At 32.0% G+C, this 26,870-nt stretch overlaps 3 protein-coding genes across 4 annotated transcripts; all 3 read right to left on the bottom strand.

Annotated features, from left to right (window-relative positions):
* Positions 1–6,884: 6,884 nt before the first annotated feature.
* LOC102587258 (calcium-binding allergen Ole e 8-like) lies at positions 6,885–7,661 on the bottom strand. The gene has a single exon (XM_006365348.2). It carries the CDS (start codon positions 7,540–7,542, stop codon positions 7,078–7,080), a length of 465 nt encoding a protein of 154 aa, XP_006365410.1. The 5' UTR covers positions 7,543–7,661; the 3' UTR covers positions 6,885–7,077.
* A 4,537-nt stretch (positions 7,662–12,198) lies between these two features.
* On the bottom strand, positions 12,199–17,429 carry LOC102587578 (phosphoethanolamine N-methyltransferase-like). Its single transcript, XM_006365349.2, has 12 exons — positions 17,191–17,429; positions 16,677–16,798; positions 15,454–15,591; positions 15,155–15,292; positions 14,381–14,524; positions 13,992–14,102; positions 13,761–13,902; positions 13,276–13,556; positions 13,021–13,182; positions 12,870–12,923; positions 12,599–12,673; positions 12,199–12,512 (listed from the first exon to the last, which is right to left on the bottom strand). Exons 1-12 carry the CDS (start codon positions 17,207–17,209, stop codon positions 12,414–12,416), a joined length of 1,485 nt encoding a protein of 494 aa, XP_006365411.1. The 5' UTR covers positions 17,210–17,429; the 3' UTR covers positions 12,199–12,413.
* A 3,991-nt stretch (positions 17,430–21,420) lies between these two features.
* On the bottom strand, positions 21,421–25,311 carry LOC102587901 (protein C2-DOMAIN ABA-RELATED 4-like). Of its 2 annotated transcripts, none has more exons than XM_015304428.1 (4): positions 25,077–25,311; positions 24,248–24,565; positions 22,079–22,174; positions 21,421–21,980 (listed from the first exon to the last, which is right to left on the bottom strand). In XM_015304428.1, exons 2-4 carry the CDS (start codon positions 24,356–24,358, stop codon positions 21,690–21,692), a joined length of 498 nt encoding a protein of 165 aa, XP_015159914.1. In that variant the 5' UTR covers positions 24,359–24,565; positions 25,077–25,311; the 3' UTR covers positions 21,421–21,689. The 2 variants fall into 2 exon arrangements, with proteins under 2 accessions (XP_015159914.1, XP_006365412.1); XM_006365350.1 differs by lacking the exon at positions 25,077–25,311 and having other exon boundaries at positions 24,248–24,416; positions 24,514–24,559.
* Between the last annotated feature and the right edge of the window lie 1,559 nt (positions 25,312–26,870).

Raw genomic sequence — 26,870 nt, forward strand, 5'->3', positions numbered from 1 at the left:
CCACAAGTCTATTTCCTAGAATATCAATATTTCCCAATGGGATACCGAGTTTTACAGCTCAATTATTTGAATTTGGCTATCTGGATCGTGTTTATACTAAACCTGATCTAAAGGAATTGTCCAAGTTACCATCCAAATTGTTCGAGGCAATAAAGAACTTTGCTCAAAGCAATGGAGTATACTGCAGGTTCTACATCATATCAATGGAATGCCAAGATCTGCAAGCTTACTATCCTACTCTCAACTATATCTCAGTTGAAAAAATTAAAGATTTTAATGTTAAGGCCACAAGAGTCGATAAGAAACTACCTCACCTTAATAAAAAATGGATTCAAACCAGAAGAGCGTTAGGGATAAAAGCCATATACGCTATTCTCACAAGACTCTATAGAGAAGACTATAAAGTAATTGATGAAGACCATGACTGGGTTTTAATTTCCAAAGGAAAAACCAAATCCAAAGAACTCAAAGAAAGAATACTGGACATAGAGCTCCACAGGATAGGAGCAACAGAAGAAACATGGAAGCTAGCATGCAAGATGTTAGATCATGATCATACATGAATACATGATGTAGCATGATAAAAAGACAAACAATATGACGTAAGCACTTACGTCATGAAGCATTAAGAAAAGGAATCCTTTTCTTTTCAAAGGCATGTCGGCCAATTATCAAAAGAAGACAAGGAGCATCTTATCTCAAAGAAAATCTTCAGCCCCAGCAATCAAATAAAGCAAGGACTAGAAGAAAATTATGAAAGAATTTAGGGAAGTCCCTAAATAAATTTTATTTTGTAACAAGTCCCTCCTTATATCTATAAAAGGAGAGGAACTTCATAAGAAGAAGGCAGACTAGATTTTCCGAGTGAAAACCCTACCTTCCAAATTATGAGTTCTTGCGAGGATTGTGAGTAGTACTTCTCCCGTCTGGGAAAAGTATATTTCTTTTATGTTGTAGTATTTTATATGTAAGCAGAGTGTATGTAAAAATTATAATATGAAATAAACAGTTGGTTTCTATATCTCTCTTCTTAAAACTCTATCTATAGTCGTAAGTGAAGGTTGCGATCTTCAGCCTCAGGGAGGAACAGTAATGAAGTAGCCGAAAGACCGAGGTCGAAGGGCGAAATACTGTTCATGGCCTAAAAGGAGAACTACTGCGGTAGTGATAGGACCATTCATCGACAAAAGAGAAGAAAGGTATACACGCAAACTTTTTATTACATGTTAAAAATTTTACTAACATACTATATTACATATATTTTATCAAAACATAAAATTATATACTTAGTACCTATAGGAAATTAAAATATATATTGAACAGCTTATGATTATAATAGTCATGCTATTTGCATATCATGCCGAAAGACAAAACATTAATGATTGTTTAATTAAATCCATATAATGAGATTTATTCAAATAAACTTACATAGAGTAAGGGACAAGGCCTGGGGGCATAAAAAAGCTTTAATCCATATGGATAGAGCGATCAGAGAAATGGAATTAGTATATGAATATGCTAGTCATCCTTATGAAACCTTGATATTTTCATTAAATGAAATGAAAAGGTATAGAGCTCAAGAGTATTCTGAATATAAAAATACTCTATTAATTTTAAAAAATTACAAAGTATTTACTGCATAAACAGTAATAAAATTCCGCAACCCTGTTTAAAACAGCCCAAATTATTGGTATCAGAGCCAAGTTACTAAAGTAAAATGGTATTAGATAAAAATCTAATAAGACCTTTATGGTTTATAGAAGATGACACCTTAGTAACGATACTACAGGTAATAAAAAGTTTAGATGAAGATCTAAAAAGAAAAATAGTCTCAACAATCACTCTTAGAAATAAAAAAGAGGAAGAGAGACAAGAATTAATCTATAACTCATATAGTTTTCATGGAGAAACTAATATGATGGACACTTCTGATTATTACTTTTCAGAATAAAATGAGTCTAAAAGAAATTTTAGAATCACTCAAAGATCTCATAGAAAGTAATAAACAATTAACCTTATGGTTAAAAATGATAGAAATTGAAATAAATTATATTAAAGAAAATCTTCCAGGAAGAATTACTAAAATAATAGAAAAAACTGAACAATTTGACAAAAAGGTTAGTCAAAAATATGTTAAAGAATTATTATCAAAAAAACTAGCAAGTGGAAACACTTACCAAAAAGGAAGTATGGATGAAATTTTAATCCAAAAATTCCTTGAAAAACAAAAATCAAAAGAAAAAACTGATGATGACCATCCAAATCTAGAAAAAAAAGATGAAGCTATTTCTAAACTAAAAGAAAAAGAAGATGATGAATGAACTAGATGAATTAGTTTATTCAATGGAAGATTTAAGTCTTTCAGAACTAAAAGTATTTATGAATAAAGGGGATACAGGAGGACCTCAAGGAAAATTCGAAGCATCTACTTCAATGAAAGAAGAATGGCAAGAGCCAGAAAAGGATGATAAAAACTTTGCAAATAAAGCAAAAAAGAATGAGGATTATACCAAAAATTATCATAATAATGATAGATCAAAATTCATGCCTAATAGACTCCCAACAGGAGATATCGGAGCACAATTCTTAGATCTCCAATGTAAAAGAGATCCAGAAAGCAGCTTGGACCTTTGGTCTCAAAATATGCTCCTTTACTTTCTCTTAGGAAAAGGAAATTATACAGACGAAGAAAAATACATCATTATGATAAATACATTCATGGGAAAGGTACATGACTGGTTTTCAGGATTAACTGAAGATGCAGAAAAAATAATCAAAAATGATACCTTAGAAGGACTAAAGAGTTCGGTCCAAGAAGGTATAATGAACTTAAAAGTATATATAACTAACGAATTCTTTGGAGGAAAAGGAAATGAAAAAGATAATAAAGAATTTATAAGAACTATTGCAAAAGAGCAGTTAGAAAAATTACAAATTTGTAAAATGAGTTATATTCAAGAATACACTTGTGAATTCGAAGAATATTATTACAAAATATTTGATAGCGGTAAGGAAATGTTACCTTATCTAGAAAAATACTATCAAAAATTACCAGGTTTCTGGGCAAAATACTTCAGAGAAGAATATGAAAAAGAAGAAAAGAAAGGAGATACTCTTGGTCAAAGAATAAATTTCCTCAAAAACAGACTTGGTCAACTATGTATGTCACACAACATACAAAGAAAAGCTAAAAGAATAAACACGCAAGTGTATTGCATGGATTCTAAAGCATCTACCCAATGGGGATGTGATAATAGACCTTACAAAAAGAAAAAACAACTCAAAAAAGGGTTAATAAAAAGGAAAAATTTCTCTAAACAGAAATTTATACCTAGGAAAAAATATTACAAAAAGAAAAGAGATTTCTCTAAACAACCCACAGATAAATGCAAATGCTATAACTGTGGAGAGGAAGGACACAAAAGTTATGAGTGCGATAAGAGAAGAGTAAAAATCTCAAAAATTGATAGAATAGATATTGATTCAGATCTTGAATCAATAAAATCCATAGAGAGTGAAGAAATTCTAGAAGAAATCTATGAAGAATACTCTTCTAGTTCAAAAGAATCTGACTAAATGAATAAAGAAATTCAAAGAGATGATTCTGTTCAAATTTTAGAAACAGAAGAAGATCATCGAGGATATGCATTAAAAGCAACCTTTGATAGAGAAACATTCAGAAAAATTCAAGGATTAAAATTAAATCTTAAAGTAGAAGATAATCTACTATGTAGAATGCAAAGAATGTTTGCAAGAGATAAAATCTCTTATCATGAATATCAAGAAATTGAAAAAGTAATAGAAATTACTCAAACAACAGGTAAGCATAAACTTAACCTGTTAACAAAACCTATGATAGATCAAATTCTTAGAAAAATTCCTAAAAGGAAAAGGAAGAAAATGAATTATGTTCATTTAGGAGGAATCCAAATATTAGTCAAATCAACTTTTAAAGAAGGAATCAATTGTCCGATAGTAATAAATCTGTCAGATGAAAGATTTATAAATGCAAGAGAAGGAAACCTTGGTATAGTAGAAGGAAATCTAGCATATACCAAACTCTTGTTTACTTACTATCCAAAGTATTGCATATCTCTCAAAGACGCCGATTTCAATGATGCACTAAGTCTGCACTTTCAAATCAAAAGAAATGATCTATTCAAACCAGGAAATCATATAATGAGTATATACTACCAAGCTTTGTACAGTGAGAAGTATTTATAGAGTAATTTTTATGTATTAAACGCATAAATAAGAAGGAAAGTATGAATAAGGAAATACTCCCTCTGTCCCAATTTATATGACTCACTTTCCTTTTTAGTCAGTCCCAAAAAGAATGACACATTTCTATTTTAAGTAACAATTTGCCTATAAAATGTCTTTTTTACCCTTAATGAAATGATTTACAACCACACAAATTTCTATCATTCATTTTGGACCACAAGTTTTAAAAGTCTTTCCATTTTTCTTAAAGTTTGTGCCAAATCAAAGTACATCATATAAAATGGGACGGAGGGAGTAATATATATATATATATTATATATTATGAAACAGGTTTCACCTTTATATATCATTTCTATGCCATTTTTGCCAATGCTGTAATCTTCAAGTTTATTTAGGAATAGATTCCCTAGGATTAATTCCTGATCACTTTCGTGATTTGTAATATAACAGGGTACTGTTATTCTTATGGTATCAAGTTGTATTGGTATGTTTACCATGTTTTTACAACTAAATTTATTACCTTCAAAGGTAGTGTAATTATAATATTCTCCTTCGTAGACAGGTATTCCGTCAATCAACATGCTTTTTATGTGGTTTGCTGTTGCTCCTGTTTGTATAAGGATATCTTGTTTTTTCCATTCTGTTCCATTGAAAATTCTTCCATTTATTTTTGTGATGTTTGGGGTTCTTATTTTTCAAAATTCGACTGTAAAAGTGGAATTTTGCATATATGCAATACTTACTATCCAAAGTATTGCATATCTCTCAAAGACGCCGATTTCAATGATGCACTAAGTCTGCACTTTCAAATCAAAAGAAATGATCTATTCAAATCATATAATGAGTATATACTACCAAGCTTTGTACACAGTTACAAATTCAAATTATGGAAAAATCTATAAGAATAAAGGGTTGATCGAAATTGATCAAGAATGTGCAGGAATTGCAAGAATAGTTGAGGCAGAAATTCAACAAGCTATAATTTCGGATGAATATGAAATTCGATTTGGAAAAACACAAGAAATAGGGAGTACTAGTAATCCTAGACTTTCAATAGAATACGGAAAAAATTCAATAAGGAAAAGTATTTCCAACAGATATCCCATAAAATTGGAAACCCCAAACATCACAAAAATAAATGGAAGAATTTTCAATGGAACAGAATGGAAAAAACAAGATATCCTTATACAAACAGGAGCAACAGCAAACCACATAAAAAGCATGTTGATTGACGGAATACCTGTCTACGAAGGAGAATATTATAATTACACTACCTTTGAAGGTAATAAATTTAGTTGTAAAAACATGGTAAACATACCAATACAACTTGATACCATAAGAATAACAGTACCCTGTTATATTACAAATCACGAAAGTGATCAGGAATTAATCCTAGGGAATCTATTCCTAAATAAACTTGAAGATTACAGCATTGGCAAAAATGGCATAGAAATGATATATAAAGGTGAAACCTGTTTCATACCAAAAATCTAAATGCCTAAAGAAACAATTTTTAAGGTTTCAGTCTTCATAGAAATAACCCTCTATGATACAAAATTAACCACCTGTTGTCAAATAGACAATGGATCAATATATATATATATATAAAGAAATAAGTGTGAATGTGTACTAAGTAAAAAGTGTAATAAGGGAGTTTAGTACGTGTAAAGGTAACAAACTAACAATTAGTATGCGTTACTCTTTTTTAATTTGCTTTTATTAAAAAAGGTAAATACTTTTGTAATTTTAAGGTTATAACTAAAAGCAATTGTCAATTTTAATTGCTAAACTGATGATTATTTTAGTACAACTTTTTGGAGCTAAAACGATAGTTAAATTGAGTCGGAGAAAATAATAAATTATTTCCTTTTTTTGCTTCGTAAGTTGGTGAATGTTTCGTCGATTTTTGATTGATTTGAAGCTTTTCTTGCATAATTTAACAAATTATAGTAAATAAGAATTTCTTGAAATTACCGATTATTATTTATTGCAATATTTACTTGAGATTCATCTTATTGTGTAAAGATTCCATATATAAGACTGGAGTTAGTTCTTGGATTTTATTTTATTGCACTAAATTTACTAAAATATTTTTTCTATTATTTTTATTGAAGTATCACAAAAATTCATAAAAAAGGTTTGTAAGCAAAAAGTCATTCATTTTTGCCTGCTATTAGAAAAACTTATTAGAAAAAATAAAATGAAAGAGATATTTTGTATGATATTAAATTTTAAAAAAATTATATGATACTTGATCAAAGTCTAATGACTTTTTATTGTAAAAGAATTGTTCAATAACTTTATGTAAAACTTAAATAAAATGGAACCATTCTTCCATTTTAAAAAAAATTTGGTGACTTTTAGTGGTGTTGAAGGTAAGTGATCTTTCAGAGAGGCAAATACATTGTAGCAGACATACTTGTGAAAATGGCCTTTACATCAAATTTATTGAACACAATTTTTTGTTTTGTGGGAACCATCACTTTTTATCCACCTATCGGTGAAGCGGGTAGAGTTATTTCCTTTTTAATCAAAAGTTTTAAATTTAAATTTGAAGTATGAAAAAATTCTGAATAGAAACATTTTCTTTCGTATGAATTTTCATTGAAAGCATGCTCATCGTTTTTATAGCATTTTTTATATAATCTTAGATATTTAAATTAACATAAATTAATACTCAAAAATACAAATAATCACATAGATGGAGACGGACATACAAAATAAAAACCGATTGAAAGCTTAGGTCTTGCTATTTATTAGCCCACAAAGTTATACACTACAGGAGGACGCACGAATATCCGGTGTACCTCACCGTTATCAGCCGCTCAAATAACTGAAAAAGTTACAGCAAGTTTATTTATTACCCATCATCTTCTTAAACTCTTCAAAGCAAACGTAACCGTCACCGTTGGCATCAACGGACGTGATCATTCTGGTACAATCCTGAATTGTACAATTCTGGCCCAAACGGTTCAGGATCTGATGAAGCTCCGTAGCAGAAATCCTTCCGTTATGATCCTGATCGTAAAGATCAAACGCCTCCTTCAGTTCCTTAGCGCCGCCGTCGACGGAATCGTCGTTTTTGCAAAAATCTGCAAATTCATCTATGTTAATGCAACCGTCCTTGTCGGTATCAATTTCTGCCATCATACGTGCAACTTCCTCCGGCGAAGTGTCGGATCCTAGGGCTTTGAGTACGCCGGAAAGTTCGTCGCCGGAGATCATTCCGTCACCGTTGGCGTCGAAGCGTGCGAATACTTTTTTCACTTCTTCCATGTCTTGAAGGTAAACGCAGGGCTTGGAACCTTCGGTAGCCATTTTTTCCGATATATTGTGTATAAGAAAAATGGAGAAAATACGTTATAGAAATGGAGGGAGATTTATATAGGGAGTTATATAGAGAGAGAATGAGAGGTACAGGGTTAGAGATAGAGAGCTGATTACTCGTGACCAGTTGAACCCAGCGGATTTAATTTGTCCTTTAAAAATATTATTTTTATTTTAAGTGTTTACATTAAAATATTAATCCTACTATGATAATATTAGTACATCCCAACACAAATTTACCTTGCCCTCGATCTCAATTTATGAGCCACATTTCAAATTTTGAGATTCAAAACCTAACAAAAATTAAAATAAAATCTAAATGTATCTTATAAGGAATAATCAGATCCATTTATGAAATCATTAAATATGTTATTATTTTAGACATTTTGAATTTGAATCTGACGTTTTTTCATGCAAATTGAAATTGAGTTGAGTTGAGGGTATGGAGTACCCAATGAGAAATTAAATAGAAAAAAACACAAATTTAGTTAAGTTCAATTATATGAGTCGGTAGTTTTTGTCTGTTTCATTTGAATTTGTTTTAAAAAAAATACAATTCGTCTTTTTAAAGTAATATCTTTAGTTAAATATGAACAGATATTAAAGTTACGTCAAAGTGCTAAAGTTGTTGTTTTTAATATATGAAACTTACGGATAGCTCAGGTCAAAGTGATTATATGTATTATTTATGATGCTGTTAAATTTCCATAAAATAACTTTTGTCCTAAAGATTCTTAGTTGAAATTTAGTGATTATATATAAATGAATGTCACAATTTAAAAAAAAAAAGAATTATCAAATAAATGGAAGAGGGGGGAGTATCTTTTCGGTTTTTGTTAATGTAAATCAAAATGGAGTAAATGATTTTGTTTTGGTCATAAAGAGAGTAATTGATTATTGGAAACGAAGAGTAAAGTTTGTGATAGAATTTATCGATCTCTTTTAAAAAAATAAAATTCAAAGAATTGTCGAACGAAAAAAACAGATTTTTTTTTAAAAATGAATTAAAAAGAAAAGTAAGATACACTTAATGCAACGGTAAATTCCCCACTATTTACGTAATAGCGTGCAAATCAGACAATAGCTATAAAACGACACTAAGCAAACCTCAACTCAGTAGGCATTAACGGAAATCGATCCTAGATCATCCATATGGACAGTGGTGTAGGCACATGGTGGTCCGGGTGTCCAATTCTTCTTCTGAAAAAATACCGTATATACAAGTAAAATAATACACAAAATGATTAAATAAAATATTTTAGATACCCTTAACACAACAATTTATTGCATATAGATAACCAACCTCCAAATATATTATTGTGCTATTTCTGAACACGTTTTGTGAAATTCCTGAACTCCGAGGTGAGAACTATGTGACAAGTTGGATTTGAGTGAGCCGCGTGTACGGAGTGAGGCGTGTGTAGGACGTGTTGCGGCCTTTTTTAGCTAAAAGAGTTGACGAAACCGACTAAACTTCTGACGACTCCATAATTGCATAATTTATTCATACAGTACTATGTCTCATATTATTACTCTGACTTGTCTGCAATAAATAATAAATCATCAACTATGTACTAGAGAAAAGATCTTACTTCATCTGAACTCTTCTATATAATAATTATTAGTGGAGGAACACAACCTAATACTTCAATAAAATCTCATTATATTATAGTTAAACTCATTCATAATCTTGATTTACTCAATTTTTCGTTGTTCATATTTTAAATGTTTAGTTTTGAGCGTGCAGAAAAATATTTAAGAAGCATATAGTATTGATAGAAGAATTATTATCTCCTTTATAAAGATCGTGATAGAGGACATAGATTATGATCATCCGATTTGATTATGTTACTAGACATTTGATTAAAATATTGCATAATGATCTGAACACTTTATCGTGGTTTTTTTTTATTTCTGCAATTAATTTTTAAATTAAAATAGATTATTGGACCTAGAATATAACAAATGGATTTAAAATTTTAAGTTTTAATACAACCTAGGCTATTATGATCAGATGTTTTGAGTTTGAGTCTTTTTGAATACGGTCTACGGAGTTTTTTTTTTTTTTGATGAAATTTAGACTTTTATTGATACGAAAACAAAGTACACATTTGGGCCTATTACCCAAATCCAGCAAACAAAAGTAAACAAAATAAAAAGATAACAAAATAGGGCAGGCCCATTTCCGACAAGTTCTCTATTTTACTCCCTATATACACGTTCATGTAGCTAATGTTTCCTAGTTCTCCCCTCCACTGAGCTCTTCATTTTGTTCACCTGAAAATGCTGGTTGGTCCTTGGATTGAGCTTGTTCTTCAGTTATCCATAGTAAGTATATCATATGTTCTTCCCTCGTTGCTCCTTTTGATTCGACTGTCTGACTCCCTCTTCTTCGCAGCTGAGTTCTCCTGTACACAGTTCTTCCAGGTTTATGCATTTCTACACTAACTCCAGATCCTCCATTTTGTTCAGTCCCTTGTTGCTGGCATGCAGTAATGTATTTCACATTTTTGTTACCCTCATGGTTCTTTGTAAATGATGTATATGTGAAGAAACTTTGCATTAGCTTTCCCATTCCCTATCTCCTACGTGCAGGGGCGGCTCAACATAATCAGAGGCCTAAAATGAAATCTTAATTAGAGGCCTAAAATCTAAATAAACTTCACATGCATTTATTTAAAATTTATTTTTCTTACATTTTAAAATGCAAAGTATTACTTAATATTTTTTATATATATAAATGATTTATTCGATTTCTTTTTCAATTATTAGTTTTAAATAAGATTTTATTAATTCAACGTTGAAAAATATTATTTTACTCGGGCAAGCATTATATGAATTGTTAACATAGTTCTACAAGTAATAAGTTGACAAATTTCAAATAAATATAAGAGTTAGAACCATAGCTTTGATGAAGTTGATAATTTGGTTACCCCACATTTTACTATGGTTGTTGTAATGCTTGAAAATGTAAGAAGAAATGGAAAAAGAATTTACAATTCAATTTGTTCAACACTTTTCGACTATTAAATGATATTTTTGATAGAATATTACTCTAATTTATCAACAATTTAAAGAAGAGTGTAAAAGGAGTTAAAAAGAAAATAATGTGAGTATTAGTAGAGAGAGTGTAAGAAAATAAAACAATATTTTCTTGATTTTTTCTATTTGAATTGGGTTGAAGAGAATAAAATAATAATTTTAAATATATACTTTTTATCATAAATAATCAATGTTTTTCTATAAAAAAAATTAACACATAATTTATTCTTAGTAAAAAATTGAGGCCCCCTAAAATTGGGGGCCTAAGGCCCATGCCTTATTAAACTATACATAGAGCCGGCCCTGCCTACGTGGTGCTATTCTTAAATAAGGGCTGTTTAATTTATCACTGTTGATGATCCCCCTTCCCTTTTGCATCCATGCTCCTGAAGTCCGAATATATGCAATTTCCGTTATCAAGTGCTCTGTTAGCTAGATGGTCTGCTAACTGGTTTCCTTCTCTCATTATGTGCTGAAAATTATGGTCTTTTCCCCTTAGACATGCTTTAATTTCCTCTACTGTATCACTAATGCACCATGGCACTGCCCATTGACCCTTCAAAACTTTGCACAGTAACAATGAGTCTGTTTGAATGATGACCTTATTATGTTGTGTCCGCTTGCAATGTTTAGTTGCTTCTAATATTGCCTTTGCCTCTGCTCCTGTACTCGTAGTACTTTCAATAGTTGCTCCCTCCGCATAGATAATATCTCCTCTTTCATCTCTTAGGCAGAAAGCATATGAACTCACTCCAGGGTTGCCCCTCGATGCCCCATCCGTATTATATTTAATCCATCCTGTAGGGGGGAATTCCCATTTAATTAATTCAGTTGTAATTTCTGAGCAGTACTCCTCTAACTCTTTTAATATCTCTGGCCATCTTCCTGAACATTTCATAAGCGGTCGGCGAACCTTAATTAGCATATACATGTATCTGGTAATATTGTGAATACCTCTTTGAAATGAGAGATTCTTCCCTTCATGCTTTTTCCTGTTTCTCCGTCTCCATAGTTCCCATATTATAAAACTAGGTAAGGCTCTATAATATGGTCTCATATCTGCTTTGTTATTTGTTTCCCACCATTTCATGATGGTTTCTCTTAGAGACAGACCTGTTATATTGATACCTGCAAAAGAACAGAAATAGGACCACGTCCTGTTCGGTCTACGGAGTTATTTTTATAAGAAAGCACTTTACCCTTCAAAGTGGGACTTCTCAGCACGAACTGGATTTAATCACATTCTAGTGTAAGTTCCGGATATTGGGCAGAAAACAAAAAGAATTGTACTGGAAAAGGCTCATAGTATATTATTAACCTCTAATACTTCCACTTTGCTGATATATATGTTAATTTTTAGTATGTTTATATTTCACTCCAAATAACGCTTGTATCGATGATGTTAATCAAGAGGAAAGTGATACATTGTTTATCAAAAAATTAAAAGTTCTTGGATTTGAGCTTTTAGCATTTGTAAAAAGAATTTTACATTGTCAAATAACCTAGAAAATTAGATAGGCTAGTACTTGTTATAACAAATTAAAACACTCTAATAATATAAGAAAAATATACACAATCAAATATATGAAATTTAAATTGCTAAGGTAGTTAAATCTTTATGGCAAACTTTTATTGATGACATGATCTTAACTAACTCACAGATTACATTAAACTGACAGAGTAGGGCGAATCATTACAACAACAACATACCCAGTGTAATCCTACAAGTGGAGTCTCCGGAGGGTAGAGGTCGAATCATTACAACATCTAACTTAAATCATTTTTATTATCTTCAATGAAACAACACACAATGACACAAATCAATTTTTCCTGGCAAAGAACAAACCCCATCTCTGCTCACCAGATGAACTTCTAACTAGCTTGGCCTTCCAACCTCCAACTATATCATAGTAGTCTTGCTGTATACACAAATATCAGAAACAAAATGAGATGAAATTTATAATTAGACATTTCAATTATACTTATATGACAATAATGCACTCACTTCAGAAAATTCTTGGATAAATGACTCTCTTTCATTCTCCACAATATCCAATTCTTTCTGGAGAACTTTCATGAACTGCAAGGCAAGTAATAGACATTTTAGGTTCATATCATCACTGTCTTCCAAGCGAAGCACGTGAAAGAATACAGAGTTTTAAGTTCAAATGTGATGTAAAAAAGATAACTAAGCCGACTACATGATGATAGTGTAACAAAGCTTTATACTGTCGGTGTGTATAACTTAAATCCAAAACAAAGAAAGAAAAACATACCTGCTCAGTTCGATCCTCAGCAATAACTTCGTTGAAACCAGCATCTCTGAGCATCTATGATGTGAAATTATGAAGTAGCATTGTCATGAGAAAAAAACACTAGCAAAGAAAGAGGATTGTGACACATTCATTGTATGGGATAAATGTTTACCTGTCCATATGCTTCAACATCATGTAAATCGTAACCTCTTTGTTTGATATACACTGCAAAGTCTTCGGAAGCTGGTCCTGACTTTTTGCAGTAATCACTTATGAGGACTCTGCCTCCAGGCTTCAGCCACTTATAGAAAGATCTGAATAATGCAGGCTTATCCTGCAAACACTCGATAATTATTCAACCGTTAGGACAAGGAAGAGTTGTGACTGCAGAATAACCAAGAAAATGAAATGAGAGACTGCTAATTACCTGGATGTGCAGGATAGTGTCACGGCTGTATATCACATCGAATGATTCTTCAGGATATGTTTTCACTGTGCAATCAGCAACCTCAAATTCAACCGCGCATTTGCGACCAATAGCACGTTCAAAAGCTAATGTGATCATGTTAACTGAAAGATCAATGCCGACAACATGAACATCATACTTCTCAGCCATGTAAAAGTCACCTCCACCGATGCCACAGCCAACATCAAGGACTTTTTCGCCAGGCTGAAGATCCATCATGGCAACGAATTCTTTGGTGGTGTCTGTTCAAGAACAAATACAGAATAACCGAATATCAGTTTAATTCTGTACTAAATTACTTATTGTTTTTGGAAAGAAAGAATAAAACTTGCAAACAGAAATGTTCGAAGAACCATGTGCACAAGCCCTAACCACAGTGATAATCCAGAGAAACAAACTAAAGATCCTATAGTTTATTGCATGAAGTGATAATCCAAGAGGCATACCAATTCCTCCTGTGCTGACAAAGCCTGCCCCGAACACACGTTCATATCTCAGTATGCCATTAGACTTGTACTGAACAGTGTCCAAGAAATGCTGAAATCCCCTGTCATCCTCAGAACGAACCTTCTGCCATATCCAGCAAATCTGCAAGTTGCAAGCAGCAAGAACACATTGATTTTAACGTCAGGTGAATAGTAACTAACAGAAGAGTAATGATGATGGCAAAGTCATACCTCATTTTGATTCTTTTTGTTTCTTACATAAGTTTCAATGCACTTATAACCGATAAGAGAAAGTTCATATGATTTTCCAGCATCATCCTTTAAATTACATTCTTGGAAAACCTGCATTAAGTTACGATCAGAAGAAGAAGATAATCAAACAACAGAATCAAGTAGTTTAAACTGAGCAAAAAAAACTTGTGACTACTTTAGAGTGATCTTTTAAGCCGTCGTAAAGCAAGGACTTGAATGAAAACATTACTAGACATACTGGTAATTGAATGTTCATCCTTCACTTTCAGAAAAGAGAAAATATCACAATACACATAGAACTAATGTAAAGCTCTAGTCACTCATGCGCTAATTTTTTGTGAGAATGACAAAAACACTCTTAGAATGACCTTTGTATAAAATTGAGGCTCTCGATAGTGGGTTGGGTTGTTCTTTCCCTTGTGGTCTCCTGATTGATGGAAGCATGTCTCTCTAAAAAATATATAGCCACCAACTTTCAACCATTTGATCATTCTCTCCGCAAGGTCCTGAACCTGCAAAAAATGGAAAAAAGTAGTTTGAAATGTTAAATAGTAATCGGTCAAATACGAAATTCAAGACACATGTATGAAGAGCAAGGGAGATCCTAAGAAATTTATTTTTCCATAATCATCATCCATAATAGATGTTCCTATCTACATTTGGAAAGTAGTCTAATGACTATAGAATGTAGGCTTGTTCGGAAAAATTTTACTCAAATTCTCCAGTTTTCTAAAGGGATGATACTTTCCAGTTCCAAAAACTTTGGTATAACCTATACAACATTATTTACTTTTCAGCTTTCCTACTGCAAGCATGATCTGGCAAAGAGGCTGCATTTTGATGATGATATATGCATGTCACTGTTAGATGCAGACACTACGACAGAAGTTATATCGGACATAATACTAAAATGATATTGATGAATCATGTCAATTCAAATATCCTGTGTTATTGACATAGTTTAGCTCAACCATGACTTTTACACAATCCTCTTATTAAGATAGGCATTTAATTAGCAGAAGTCCGCCTAGGCATCGTGTCATGCCTCCTGGATTTGAGCTTAGAAATAACTTACTGGTCATAAATTTTGTACTGTGAGGAACCTTATTGAACTTTTCATGTAGGAAGCAGGAAAACATTACCTCTTCGTCGGAAAGATACATCAGTAGCCAGTTAGAAAATATCAAGTCCACAGATTCAGGTAAAAACGTCAAATCTGGTGAAGTCACATCAGCACACACAAACTTGACATTCTTGTGGTGCCCGTTGATGCTTTCATTCTGCAAAGAAGCAAATAAATAGATAAGCAAGTATATAAAAACCTATTCACTAGATTTTTCACCATATTTATGTAAAATGAAGCAACAACAAGTGAATCATAGAACCAACTCATTCAGCGGTTCATATAATCAAACGTCCCAAAGGGAAAAAAGCCACAAACCTTCTTAATCACTTCTTCAATAAAGTCCACTGTTACAAGCTCCCCAGCCTTCTCGGCTATGTCCCCTGTGAAACGACCAATACCAGCACCCAATTCCAACACGGATTTCCCTTCATATGAGGGGAGCAGTGAAAGCACCTACGTACATGACAAATCTCAATATTTGAGTGTATTAGCCAATACATTTTCTTACGGCAAATCTTGTGAATTCACAAAATGAACCATAATAAAATGTGATGATACAACCTTCTGGACAAAATTAAGTCAAAGATTCTAAACCTCCAAAAGAGATGTCGTAGTAAGTGAAATACATCAATAAAAACTTATAACAAACCACCACGCATAACCACAAAACTTTGTTAATGTAAGTTGGTTTGGATCAAAATCACTCTTCTTATTATTGAAGCTCAACTTGAGCACGGTCACACGACCTGAATCCAAATCCTAGTATGTTTTCATCCCAACTCTGTAGTTTTAGGAAACACTTGGGATATTTAAAGTGGATTGTACTTGAGGATGATGTACTGTTTCTTCTTTTTCATAGTGGAAAACTATTTCTACTTCTGCCTCGAGGATAGGCTTGACAGAACTTCCTTAAATCCTTGTGTTATTTCTTCTTCTTTAGTTAACCATCGGTATTCTACAACCCTTTATCTAATGAAAAATAAGTCCCCTAGTAACATGCATGAGAAAGTAATCCAGGATTTGTGCCTAGTATAGAGGACAAACACTTGCCTCATGCAGAAATGCAGAATAAGACTGTGTACAATAGACCCTTGTGGTTCAGCCTTTTCTGGATTTCGTGCATAGCAGAAGCTTAGTGCACTGGACCAGGGGCGGAGCTAGCATAGAGTTAGGGGATTCTTCTGAACCCTCTTCGGCGGAAAATATTATTATTTATACATGATTAACATTATTTTTTATGTATATACAGTAGATATCGAACCCCCTTCGATTAGTTCGTGGTTTACTTCTTCAAATTTTGAACCCTTTATTAAAATCCTAACTCCACCATTGCACTGTACTACCCTTTTTTCGAGAGGACAAAGAATTGCTATACTAAGGGGTCACAAGCGCAACACCCCCACACGTGGTAAACGGGAGACACCAATCCGGTGTATATTAATAAGATTTCACACTCAATTTAATTAAGTCTGAAACTATAACATTAACAAGGAACATGGAAACAATTTATACAGAAAGAAGCATATATATATATATACCTCAGGCCTATCCTCTTTGTCAAGATCAGATGCTGCAGAATCAAGCATCATTGCCTCCAAATTGAGTTCAGTAGTTTGCTCCATCCAATAACTCTTTTGAATCTCACGCTCTTGTCCTACCCCTACACACAACACATTAAAATGTCCAATTCAAATAAACAAAAACAGAAAAACCTAAAAGTTATAAATTGTATAGTGCACTCTCTCATCTAAAAAACATAACAATTAGATAGATGACACATTAACTTTGCTACAATTCACAACACTTCCTTTATGTACTATATGACCATTTCAGTAGCAAAAACAGAGCATTATTTTTGTTGATGAGTGTCATAGACAGCAGCATTAATTTAATTTCCAAGGTTCTTAGCATTGAACTTGTTATAGTGTTAAATTTGAGTTTTATGTTCCGCATAAAAAGTATTAGTTCAGATGAACCAGATATGGATACTCAGGTGATAGAGAGATTTAGTTGTTCTGATATCATGTATTATTATTAGAGAACATTGATTACCTGGAGCAATGGCAGCCATGATAGAAGGTTGAAATGGAAGCAGCTGAAGAGGTTAAAAACCTTCAACAGCAAGACGAGATCTAGAAAAGGACCTTGATTTACAATTACTAATTCTACCTCTCTGCTGCATCAGCTAAACAAAAATTTGTTGAGCAATTTGTTTTGCAGTGGCTTTGCCACTTTATAGACCACGACAAAACCATTGGAAACACAACACTCCTGATTATTTTTTTGTTGTCAACCGGAAAGCAAAAAATGGTTTATAAATTAGTAATAGGAATAAATAATCTCAAAATTAATTTTATGACTAGGTCTCATATTTGATAAAGATAAAATGACAAATGATTGATTATGAAATATGCGATGGAATAACAATTTTGAAATAACTGTGTTTTCTCACCCTAAAGATCCCATAGTGTAAAAATATTAAGTTACTTTGTTGCACTTTAGACGTACCATGTCTACTTGAGTCAGTGGCATTTAGTTGAATAATCTATTGTCTAAAATTATAGTATTAGGTATATAAAAGGTAATTTTATGTATGAAAATAAAAAGTAATTTTCTAACTTGGTATTTCTTAATTTTATTTTAAATAAGATGCTTTATTATCACACAAATATTTATAACTTTTTTGAGATTATAAAATTTTAAAGTTTGCCTTTTCATTATTAAACTTCATCTTCATTCAAACATCACATAAATTAAAATTACAAAAAATCATAAATATATATTAAATCTCGAATATTTTTTTAAAAAAATTACCATTTCCCCATGTGCTCTTATGAGTAAAATTCAGCTTTCATGAGCAAGATTATATTTTTTGTTTATTTTATTAGGAGAAATGTGAGTGATGTTCATTTTGAATTTTTTAGTCTTTCTTTCCTACACTATTGGTAGGCTAGTGGCTGAATATTTTAGTTTAAAAGCTTAACATTGGATCAAGAGAATATTATATTTTGTGGCTTTCTTTCTTGGGTACATATTCCAATGACAAAAGAGTCATACATTTTTATCATCATTTCTGTTTTTTTTTTTAAAAAAAATAATACAATTGAGATTTTTCAATTTGTTTGTTGTCTTCACAAATGTCTTAGTGCTTCGATGCCCTTTTTTTAATGGAGTAACGCCATCAATATGTAAGAGGGAAATCGCTTCGTCAGGAGCAATTTTGCCCTAAATTTTTTTGATCTATCTTTTTGAAAATTTTAGTAAGTTTTTTTGCCTTTTTGGCTCCGAAATATGTTAGTATATGTAATAAAATTACTGAAAGTGAGAAAAATAAGAGTGCCAATCATTCTGTGAATTGAAAGATAACTTGGATTCACATAATTTTAAGAAATGAAATCTAAATAGTAGCTTTAAAAATCAAACATGTGTGTAAATCAACCAAGTATTCCAGAGTGCAATCCACTATATGTTCAAATATTTGAAGCTAACGTACTCTCTCCGTCCACTTTTAATTGTCAGGTTGTACATTTTGAAAATTAATTTAACTAATTTTTAATGTTAAATTAGATTATATTAACTCGATATTTAAACAAAAAAATTAGATATTCAAAAATTATACGAAAAGTACTATAAATTACATTATTTGCATATTAATATGATGAAAAAATATATCGTAAAATGTTAGTCAAAAAGTTCTTATCATTTAACTTTTGAAAAGGAAACTATAACAATTAAAAGTGAACGGAGGGAGTATCGTATACTATATTTTTGGAAACATTTGGTTGTTCATGTTTAGATCCAAACACTAAAATGCAATGATAAAATAAAAAATAAAAAAATAGTTGTTCCCTCACACCCTTGTTGATTCATGTTTTTGAAGAATATTAAAAAGATAAATTTCACAAACAACAAAACAAGATCCAAGAAAACTAGTACTTCCTCCGTTCCATTTTATGTGGCACTTTTTGGTTTTCGAGATTCAAACAAGTCTAACTTTGATCGTAAATTTTTTATAGATCTTTTAGACATTTTGAATTATCAATTATTGTGACTTATAATACTTTTTACGTAGTTTACAAATATATAAATTTCATTTTAAAAATATTGCAAATTTCATGCGCAAATTTCCAATCAAACTTGTTTGACTCTCAAAAAATAAAAAGTGTCACATAAATTGGGACAGAGTGAGTAGTATATTTTTCTTCCTCATTTTTATTTATCACACTCACTACTTATAAATTTCTCCATTATCGTTTGGGAATATTCTGCTTTTATATGGAGTATTATATTATTATATCTGCTAGCCCTTCCAAGATGTGTAAGGCCGTGCAGAGATATATAACTTACAGGGCTAACCCATCGGTGGCCCCCTAAATTTGGCACGATTTTTCACTTAGACACTTTAACTAGGCTTTGTTCATTTTTAGACACCTCATGTCATGCCCAACTGTGTCATTTTGACACTTTTTTCGACAATCTGCCAAATTTGTAAGGTGTGTGTAACACACTCGCTGATGACGTGTCAAAGCGACGAATTAAATTAAGACACGTGGCATATATATATAAATTTTTTATTAAATGATGAATCTTGAAAAAAACTACCAATGACTCATTGACATGTGACATTTCTTTAACTAATTAATTTTAAATAAAAAACACTTTTAATAAAAAGAAAATTATACCCACACCACCCCCAAATTGTCTTCTCTACTACCCACCCCCACCTCAAACCCCAACCCCTCTCTCTCACTCAGATTTTCTTCTCCACCCACCACCACCCCGACCCATTCTGTGATTATGATGTGAGAAGGCATACAAATGGATTGGAACGCTAAAATTGTTTGTTGTGAATGTAGGATTTGATAATTGAAAATATGATTTCTTGCCATTTCTGAGTGTTTTTTTCTTCTTGAAATTTATGTTGATTTTCTCAAATTATTTTGAGGAAGAAGGACAACAAAATAAGTGAAAGTATTTAAGATTAAAATTTATGGGCGCTAGAATTCACTTTTTGTTTGTGACATCGTCAAATTTATTTCACCATGGAAAGAGTTTAAGCTTGGAAAATGGTAGCCAAAAAATGGGGAAGAAGAAGAAGATAAAAAAAATTAAAATTTGGTAAAATGAGGCTCTCACGCGCGTCTAGGGAGTGTATCACACTTGCTATGCCATCTCAGCAGAAAGTGTCAAATTGACACAGTTGGGTGTGACATGAGGTGTCTAAAATGAACAAAGCCTAGTTAGGGTGTCTAAGTGAAAAATCGTGCCAAATTTAGGGGGCCACCAATGGGTTAGCCCTAACTTATAAGAGACGATTGGATGGATCCAAGAAACCAACCCTTTGGACACAAATTATTATATTATAAACGATTTGGGAATCTCTTTATTATATGCATAATCTCTGCCCTGACTTCCCCTAAAAGGATCCAAAATTTGAAGTTTTATGAGATTTTACGAAAATTTCTAGTTAGTACAGTAATAATAAATGGTTTGACAAACAAATAGTCACATATATTGAATAGATTTCTTACTATACATATATATTGTTTCTGAATAAAAGTTACTGAATTCATGTAAATCGTAATCGATCTCTGTATCCACCCCTACTCTATATTCACTTAACATGTCACTCATCCACCATAAAAGTTTGTCCATTGTCCCACATTTAAAAAAAAAGAAGCATAGTTGCAACAAAGTGATTCTTTTTTCTGTTTATTTACATAGTGTTGTATATAAAAGTCATATTAAAGCAGCTTTTTGGCGGTGTTTGGTTATAAAAATTGTGGCCTACATCTACATGCATGGGTTCAATAATTGATGCTTAGGTTTGATTTTTTTCTCTTGCTATAACGAAATATTATTTTAGAGAACATAAATATAACATATATCAAAAGTTAGTTCCGAAGGGAATATGGCCTGGTAAAATATTGTTATAGAAAAGTTTAATTATATTTGATTTAGTCCAATTAACAGAATTTGGCTATGTCTTCGGTTCTTCAAAAATGTTGTGCATCCATATCAAATACTCTGAAACCGCATTACTTTTAGAGAATCTCAATATTTTCAAAGAGTTTGAGCTACTAGGACCTTTCACACAGATTATTAGTGTTATAGAATGTAAATGCCTCTAATCCTTTCACAATAGATTCACTTTTGAAATTGTGATTATTCCTTAGATTCCATATCTTTTAGGTATTTAACTTGTCTGTTTTGTAAATAACTATATATATGATGATATTTTGTTCAAGAATGACATAGCATGCTAAATATGTATAAGCAGTATAACTAAACTATATAATCTGTAGCTCCATATATATAACTAAAACAATTCCAGCAAATTACTAGACAAAATATAGAATGTTTCAAATCACATTTTACTAAGCTGCAGAGTGCAGACCTTCTGTAGTGTGGAGTACAAAGGCATATTTATCAATTTTGGCCTATATATGTCAAACTCGATTATATCAGATTGATCCATGAAGAGTTAGAAGGGATGTGGGGCGAATCAGCTTACAATAAAGAACAGAAGACAGCAACTGGATGTATGCATTCTATAAACGCTTGCTGCCAGGAATGTCGATCCACTGAAGTTGAAGTTCGACCTCTCCACATTCCACGTTTCTCAATCTCAGGCACATATCTTGCACAACTTGGTTGTCTTGCCATGTCACTTTGCTCTCTTCAGACAGACAGTTTGCCCTGCACGGCGTTGCTCTTGTGATCACTGTGCCACATGGGAGGGAATCTAAGTTCATTTTCAGAGCATCTAAAAATGGTTTGATATCAAATTCTGCATCTCCCATTTTGTCATCCATGCTGAACATATCGTGATCGTATACAGTCTGAAAGCAAACATAAATGCAAAATCAGGACAATACATATTGAAAAAGGAACAGATAGGTTTAATCTTATACAATCACCAGCAAGTAATGAACTTTACCAGCTTAACAGGAAGATTTGCGTCTGAAACAGAAAGGGTAAGATCTTCATTCCATTCAGGATTAACATCCTTCTTTATAACTCGCGTTTTCAGTTTCTGCATAAGTTGACAAGAGTAATCAATAAAGACTACACAGAATAGGAAAAAACAATTGCAATTTAATGCCAAAATCCGAGTTACTTATCATATCCCAAGCAGTCCGAGATTTTGTGAAATTACTCACAAGAAAGATACATTATCAAGAGCCTTGAGTAAAAATAATTGCTACATGTATGTGTGTGTGATCTGATTCTGTCTCACTACAACAATAGCTTCTATATAAATTATAATCCTTCGTTTTATAAAGCTTAGTATTTCGACTGAATTAAGCATGCATTACGTACTAGTGAACTTAGAATTAAGGACATAACTCCTTCCGATACTTGCCACAGCTGCTCTTTTAGGAAGATCAGAGGAATCTAAACAAAACAGGTTAGGCTGTCAAGCTGCAGGGACTTGTGACTTATGTTGCATGTTTGCAGCAGTTTTGTGAGTTCTAAAAGTTCACCAACAGTTTTAGCAATTAATTTAAAATTTCCTTGAAAAAGAGAAGACTTCTATTCATCAGTGAAGAAAGTTGGACCTTTTAACGACATTCTGAATCCCAATATATTAAAATAGCAAAGGTTAAAACTACAGCTATATACCTTCAAACATATTTTCCTCACTCCAAGAGCGAAAGAATATTATGCAAATTGTTATACTATCTCAGGAGTACTATACTTGTTATACTAAAGGACTTATCCCGGTAGACACATGAAAGCTAGAAGCAGTCAAAATCACCTAACATTACTAGTTTACAAAGAAGAATATTTTCATAGATCCACGAAGAAAATATCCCGTTTTCCTGTTTTGCTTATAGCCTGCCGAAAATTGGCTACAACATCCAGTCCATTTATCTACTCTCCGAAACTCAAGCACTGTATGGCACCAAACTTCTAAAATATCCAAAACCAAAAGGATTGGGAATAGGGACTGCACACTGAAAGTTGTTGCCCTTAGTTTTGTATGATTACTAGTCTCCACTGCCACACCTCTTAGAAGTCAAAGACTAAGGGTGTGTTCGATTTTTCAATTTTTCCATGTTCGGTTGGTCAAATATGCTCTCTAGAAAAACAAGCTCCTTAGAAATGAAGAAAAACAAGCTCTACTAGTGACAATCCACATTGATTGTGTCCTCCCCACCCTCCAACACACCTCATCTTCACCCCCACCATCCCACACCGCTATCTCCCATAGTATTTGTTTAAATTATATATAAATGCTTTGAGGATAATAGTTTTTGCTTACCTACCGAACACAAGAAAATAAGTAGGAAAGTTTTCTAGATAACTTTTTTCAAGAAAACATTTTCCTTCATACCTAACACACCCTAAAGGTGGATCGAAATATGTAAACACTACAGAATTCAACAATCCTTTCTCAACCCCTTTTTCACAAGTCATGACTTACAGGATCATCTTCCCCGGACTTCAACAAGAAAACAATGCTGAACCACATGAATAATCAATGCCGGAGAACAAGATCCTCACTAATTCCAAGTTAATAAATAAACAAGAAGAACTTTATTTTATGCCTCCCGCACCTGACACTAGTTGTTTGAGGCTTCTCTTTTTTGTCGTACAAGTTGATAGACCCAAATATTACACTTTTGGGTTCATAAACTTTGAATTAAAAAAAAAAAGTCTCACTGTGAACAACATGGTATCAACCAATCCATTTGTCACTCATAAAACAACATATAACAGTCAACAGAGTAGCTATGGGGTGATCAAACCATCATATATAATACATCTCCATCGCCATATAAACAATGATTTCATAAGATTAACAAAAAAAAAAGCAATTTCATAGATAATCATAACCAGAAGAAACTAAACCAACCCAATATCCCAAGAAATACAAAAAATACACATATTGAGATAGAATTACAAAAAATTGGACAAAAGGGGAAACAAAATTCAATCTTGGAAACAATCAAATGCAAGCAAACATAAGACAATCAATCCCAAACTAATTGGGAATGAGAGAATTTTAATAAGGGCTTTAAAGTATGACTATATATATACATAAAAAAAAATTAATCATGCAATATAAATAATGTAATTTTTCGTCTAAAGATCTGCCTACCTGTTTACCCATTTTGACAACAACATAGGGATCACTGCTGCGGACATCACGTACAGCGAGGTTTATGCCTCTCTTAATTTTGATCCTTAAAAGACCTAAAAGATTGTCCATTAAGGATTTTGCTCTATTCTTCCTTCCTCTGCTGCTTAAACAAAATATAGTCTCCCCTCTTTATATTATTTTTTTTTCAAAAAAAAAAACTTATTGATTACAGTAATATAGCAGTTACTTAATTAATAAGAAAAAAAAATAATCTTTTTTTTTACTTTTTTTTCCTTAACACCTTCCCCACCAAGTGAAATTCTTCCTCTAGTCAATCTGAAAAGATGGAAAAACAAGTATATATATTAGAAAAAATAGTCACAATTTAGATATTTTAGGAGTATGAATAGAAGAATTTCATATATATTAGCTGGTTAGAATTTACAATTTATGATTCGAAATTTTAATTCTTTTATATTCTTGGATTTTGTATTTAACAATTTATATATATTTAATGAATTTCTTAACACAAATAAGAGGAAGGGGATTTAAAAAATATATTGCATAAATTTAAAAAATTAGAAAAGAATTCCATGTGTGACATTTTAAAATTCTTTGAAATTGTTTATCACGAATGACAAATCATGTAAAAGGAATTAGGAACCTCTTTAATAAGAAAGAATCCAATCCAATTTGTTACTGAAATTGACTTGCATCCAATTACAATTCTAAGAAAAATTCTTGACAAAAAGTAGAGAAAAAAAAGAAATTTAATTTCAATTATTTGAAGAAGATGGAAAAAAAATCCATTTTCATATGTAAATTAAAGTTGATAATTAATACTTACATTTGAATGATCTTCTTAATAAAGGAGCTTAGCGCTGCCTAATTAGGAGAGGAAGAAAGAGAGGAAATTGTTAAGGTAATGCCTATTTTGTGTATTTCTTGGGGGATGTGGAGTTTTACATGCAAAAGAGGAGAAAAAATGATGAATTTTAAGGCAAGGCAACAACTTCGAAAATATGTTGTTAATAGGAATTGTGGTTCTTAATTATATATGATTTAATGAGTGCTTAATTCTAGTCCATTAGGCAAATGATTTTAGCCATATTTATAACACTTACCTATCGTGAGTCTTTTCTATTTATAGTTATTATTATTATTCTAAAAAAACGAATGATAATATTGAATTTAAAAACATCTAGAAGGGGGAAAAACTGAATTAAACCTCTTTGAATAAGATCTTCTTGTATGAGGTGAAATTTGTGCTTGATAAACGGACAAATTATATTATGATACGTGGCTGAATTGAAATTGAAGAGACGTTGGTTCTTCTTACCTCAACCTAAGAAAATTCTGACATCACAGTCCCCCTACATGACTTGGTCTTCGAACAGATTAGCCGATAGCCTCGAGTCTAGGATCAATCTGCCCTAATATTCTAATATTACAATTTTTTTTATAGAGACTTCTTTTATATATATATATATATATATATATATCTTTTACATGAGTTATTTACTTATTTTTCTTTTCATCTTTCCTCTAACAGGAGAACCGGGAAAGTTAATACGTGAGCGTTATAGAACTGCTTCTCAAGTGGTTCAGAACCAAGTTAGAAGCTTTACTGCTTTTATTACCGGTATATGTATATGTTTGTATGTCTGGGTCCTGTTATTCTACATAGGTCATGTTATGATTTATGTTATATGCTATGACTTATTAGCTGTTTTGGTTTTGACACATATTTATTCATTTTCTTGTTTCTTGTTTCCATTGACAATTGTTCATAGGGTAATGGATCACTCTCTGTTACTTTTTTTCTGTGACTAGAAATTCATAGAGAAGAATAATAGTGAACAGAAACTTTCACCCTACTTAACCCCATTATTTTATAGATCTAAGCAGCTCTTCTTCTCTGCCTCCTGTTTTCTTTTCATTCTCAATGCACAGGTTTCTTATTTCCCTTATCCTTAATCAATCATTCTTTCACTTTCTGTTCTTTCCTAGGATTCAGGCCATCTGCTACAACAACAACTTCATTCAGTTCTGAATATCATTTCTCTCCTCTTCCTTTGAAATTCTTTTCCTTGCCCACAACACCAACACTCTTCTTTTCACCTCTTTCTTTTTCCCTTCTTATCTGGCATTCACCTTTTCTGCTGTTGTTCTCGCTTCCTGCCTTTACGTCTTCTTTTTCTTCTCCCATGGCCTTATAAGCCTCTTTCCTTTTTCTGACTATTAAATTGTTGATTTTTTTAAACCATCAAAATTGTGTTATTAAGGGCCGTAGAAAAATGAATATAATCATGCATGTTATGCTTAACCAAACGGTTTGATGAAATTATAGTGATCTAATACAAAATCTTAATAATAGATCTCAAGTATATTTACTAAAAAAAAAATTTGTGCATATATTACACGTGCATCATACGTCAAATAAGCATCCATTAGGTCACACCTACGTACATCCAAAACAATTAAATTAGCCCTTTCACAAACCACGTAAGAACAAAAAGAGTTATAAATATAAAATGTGAAAGAAACTAAAGAAAAGGATGTTATATTGAATCAAAATAGCACCATAAAAATGAACCAAAACCTCAATATATAAAGGTTATCATAAAAAGAGGTATGTTAT

This window comes from Solanum tuberosum, unplaced genomic scaffold (genome assembly GCF_000226075.1).
Source record: "Solanum tuberosum cultivar DM 1-3 516 R44 unplaced genomic scaffold, SolTub_3.0 scf00550, whole genome shotgun sequence".
Classification (NCBI taxonomy): Eukaryota; Viridiplantae; Streptophyta; class Magnoliopsida; order Solanales; family Solanaceae; genus Solanum; species Solanum tuberosum.

Excerpts from the sequence above, each read along its gene's own strand:
- LOC102587258 (XM_006365348.2), bottom strand. The coding sequence starts at position 7,542 with ATGGCTACCGAAGGTTCCAAGCCCTGCGTTTACCTTCAAGACATGGAA.
- LOC102587578 (XM_006365349.2), bottom strand. Across the intron at positions 15,592-16,676 it reads ACAAAGAGGATAGGCCTGAG|GTGCTTTCACTGCTCCCCTC; the intron begins GTATATATATAT and ends TCATGTACGTAG. Across the intron at positions 12,924-13,020 it reads ATGTTGAAGCATATGGACAG|ATGCTCAGAGATGCTGGTTT; the intron begins GTAAACATTTAT and ends TTCACATCATAG.
- LOC102587901 (XM_015304428.1), bottom strand. The coding sequence starts at position 24,358 with ATGGACAATCTTTTAGGTCTTTTAAGGATCAAAATTAAGAGAGGCATA. Across the intron at positions 22,175-24,247 it reads TTGTCAAAATGGGTAAACAG|AAACTGAAAACGCGAGTTAT; the intron begins GTAGGCAGATCT and ends CAACTTATGCAG. Across the intron at positions 21,981-22,078 it reads CAAATCTTCCTGTTAAGCTG|ACTGTATACGATCACGATAT; the intron begins GTAAAGTTCATT and ends GTTTGCTTTCAG.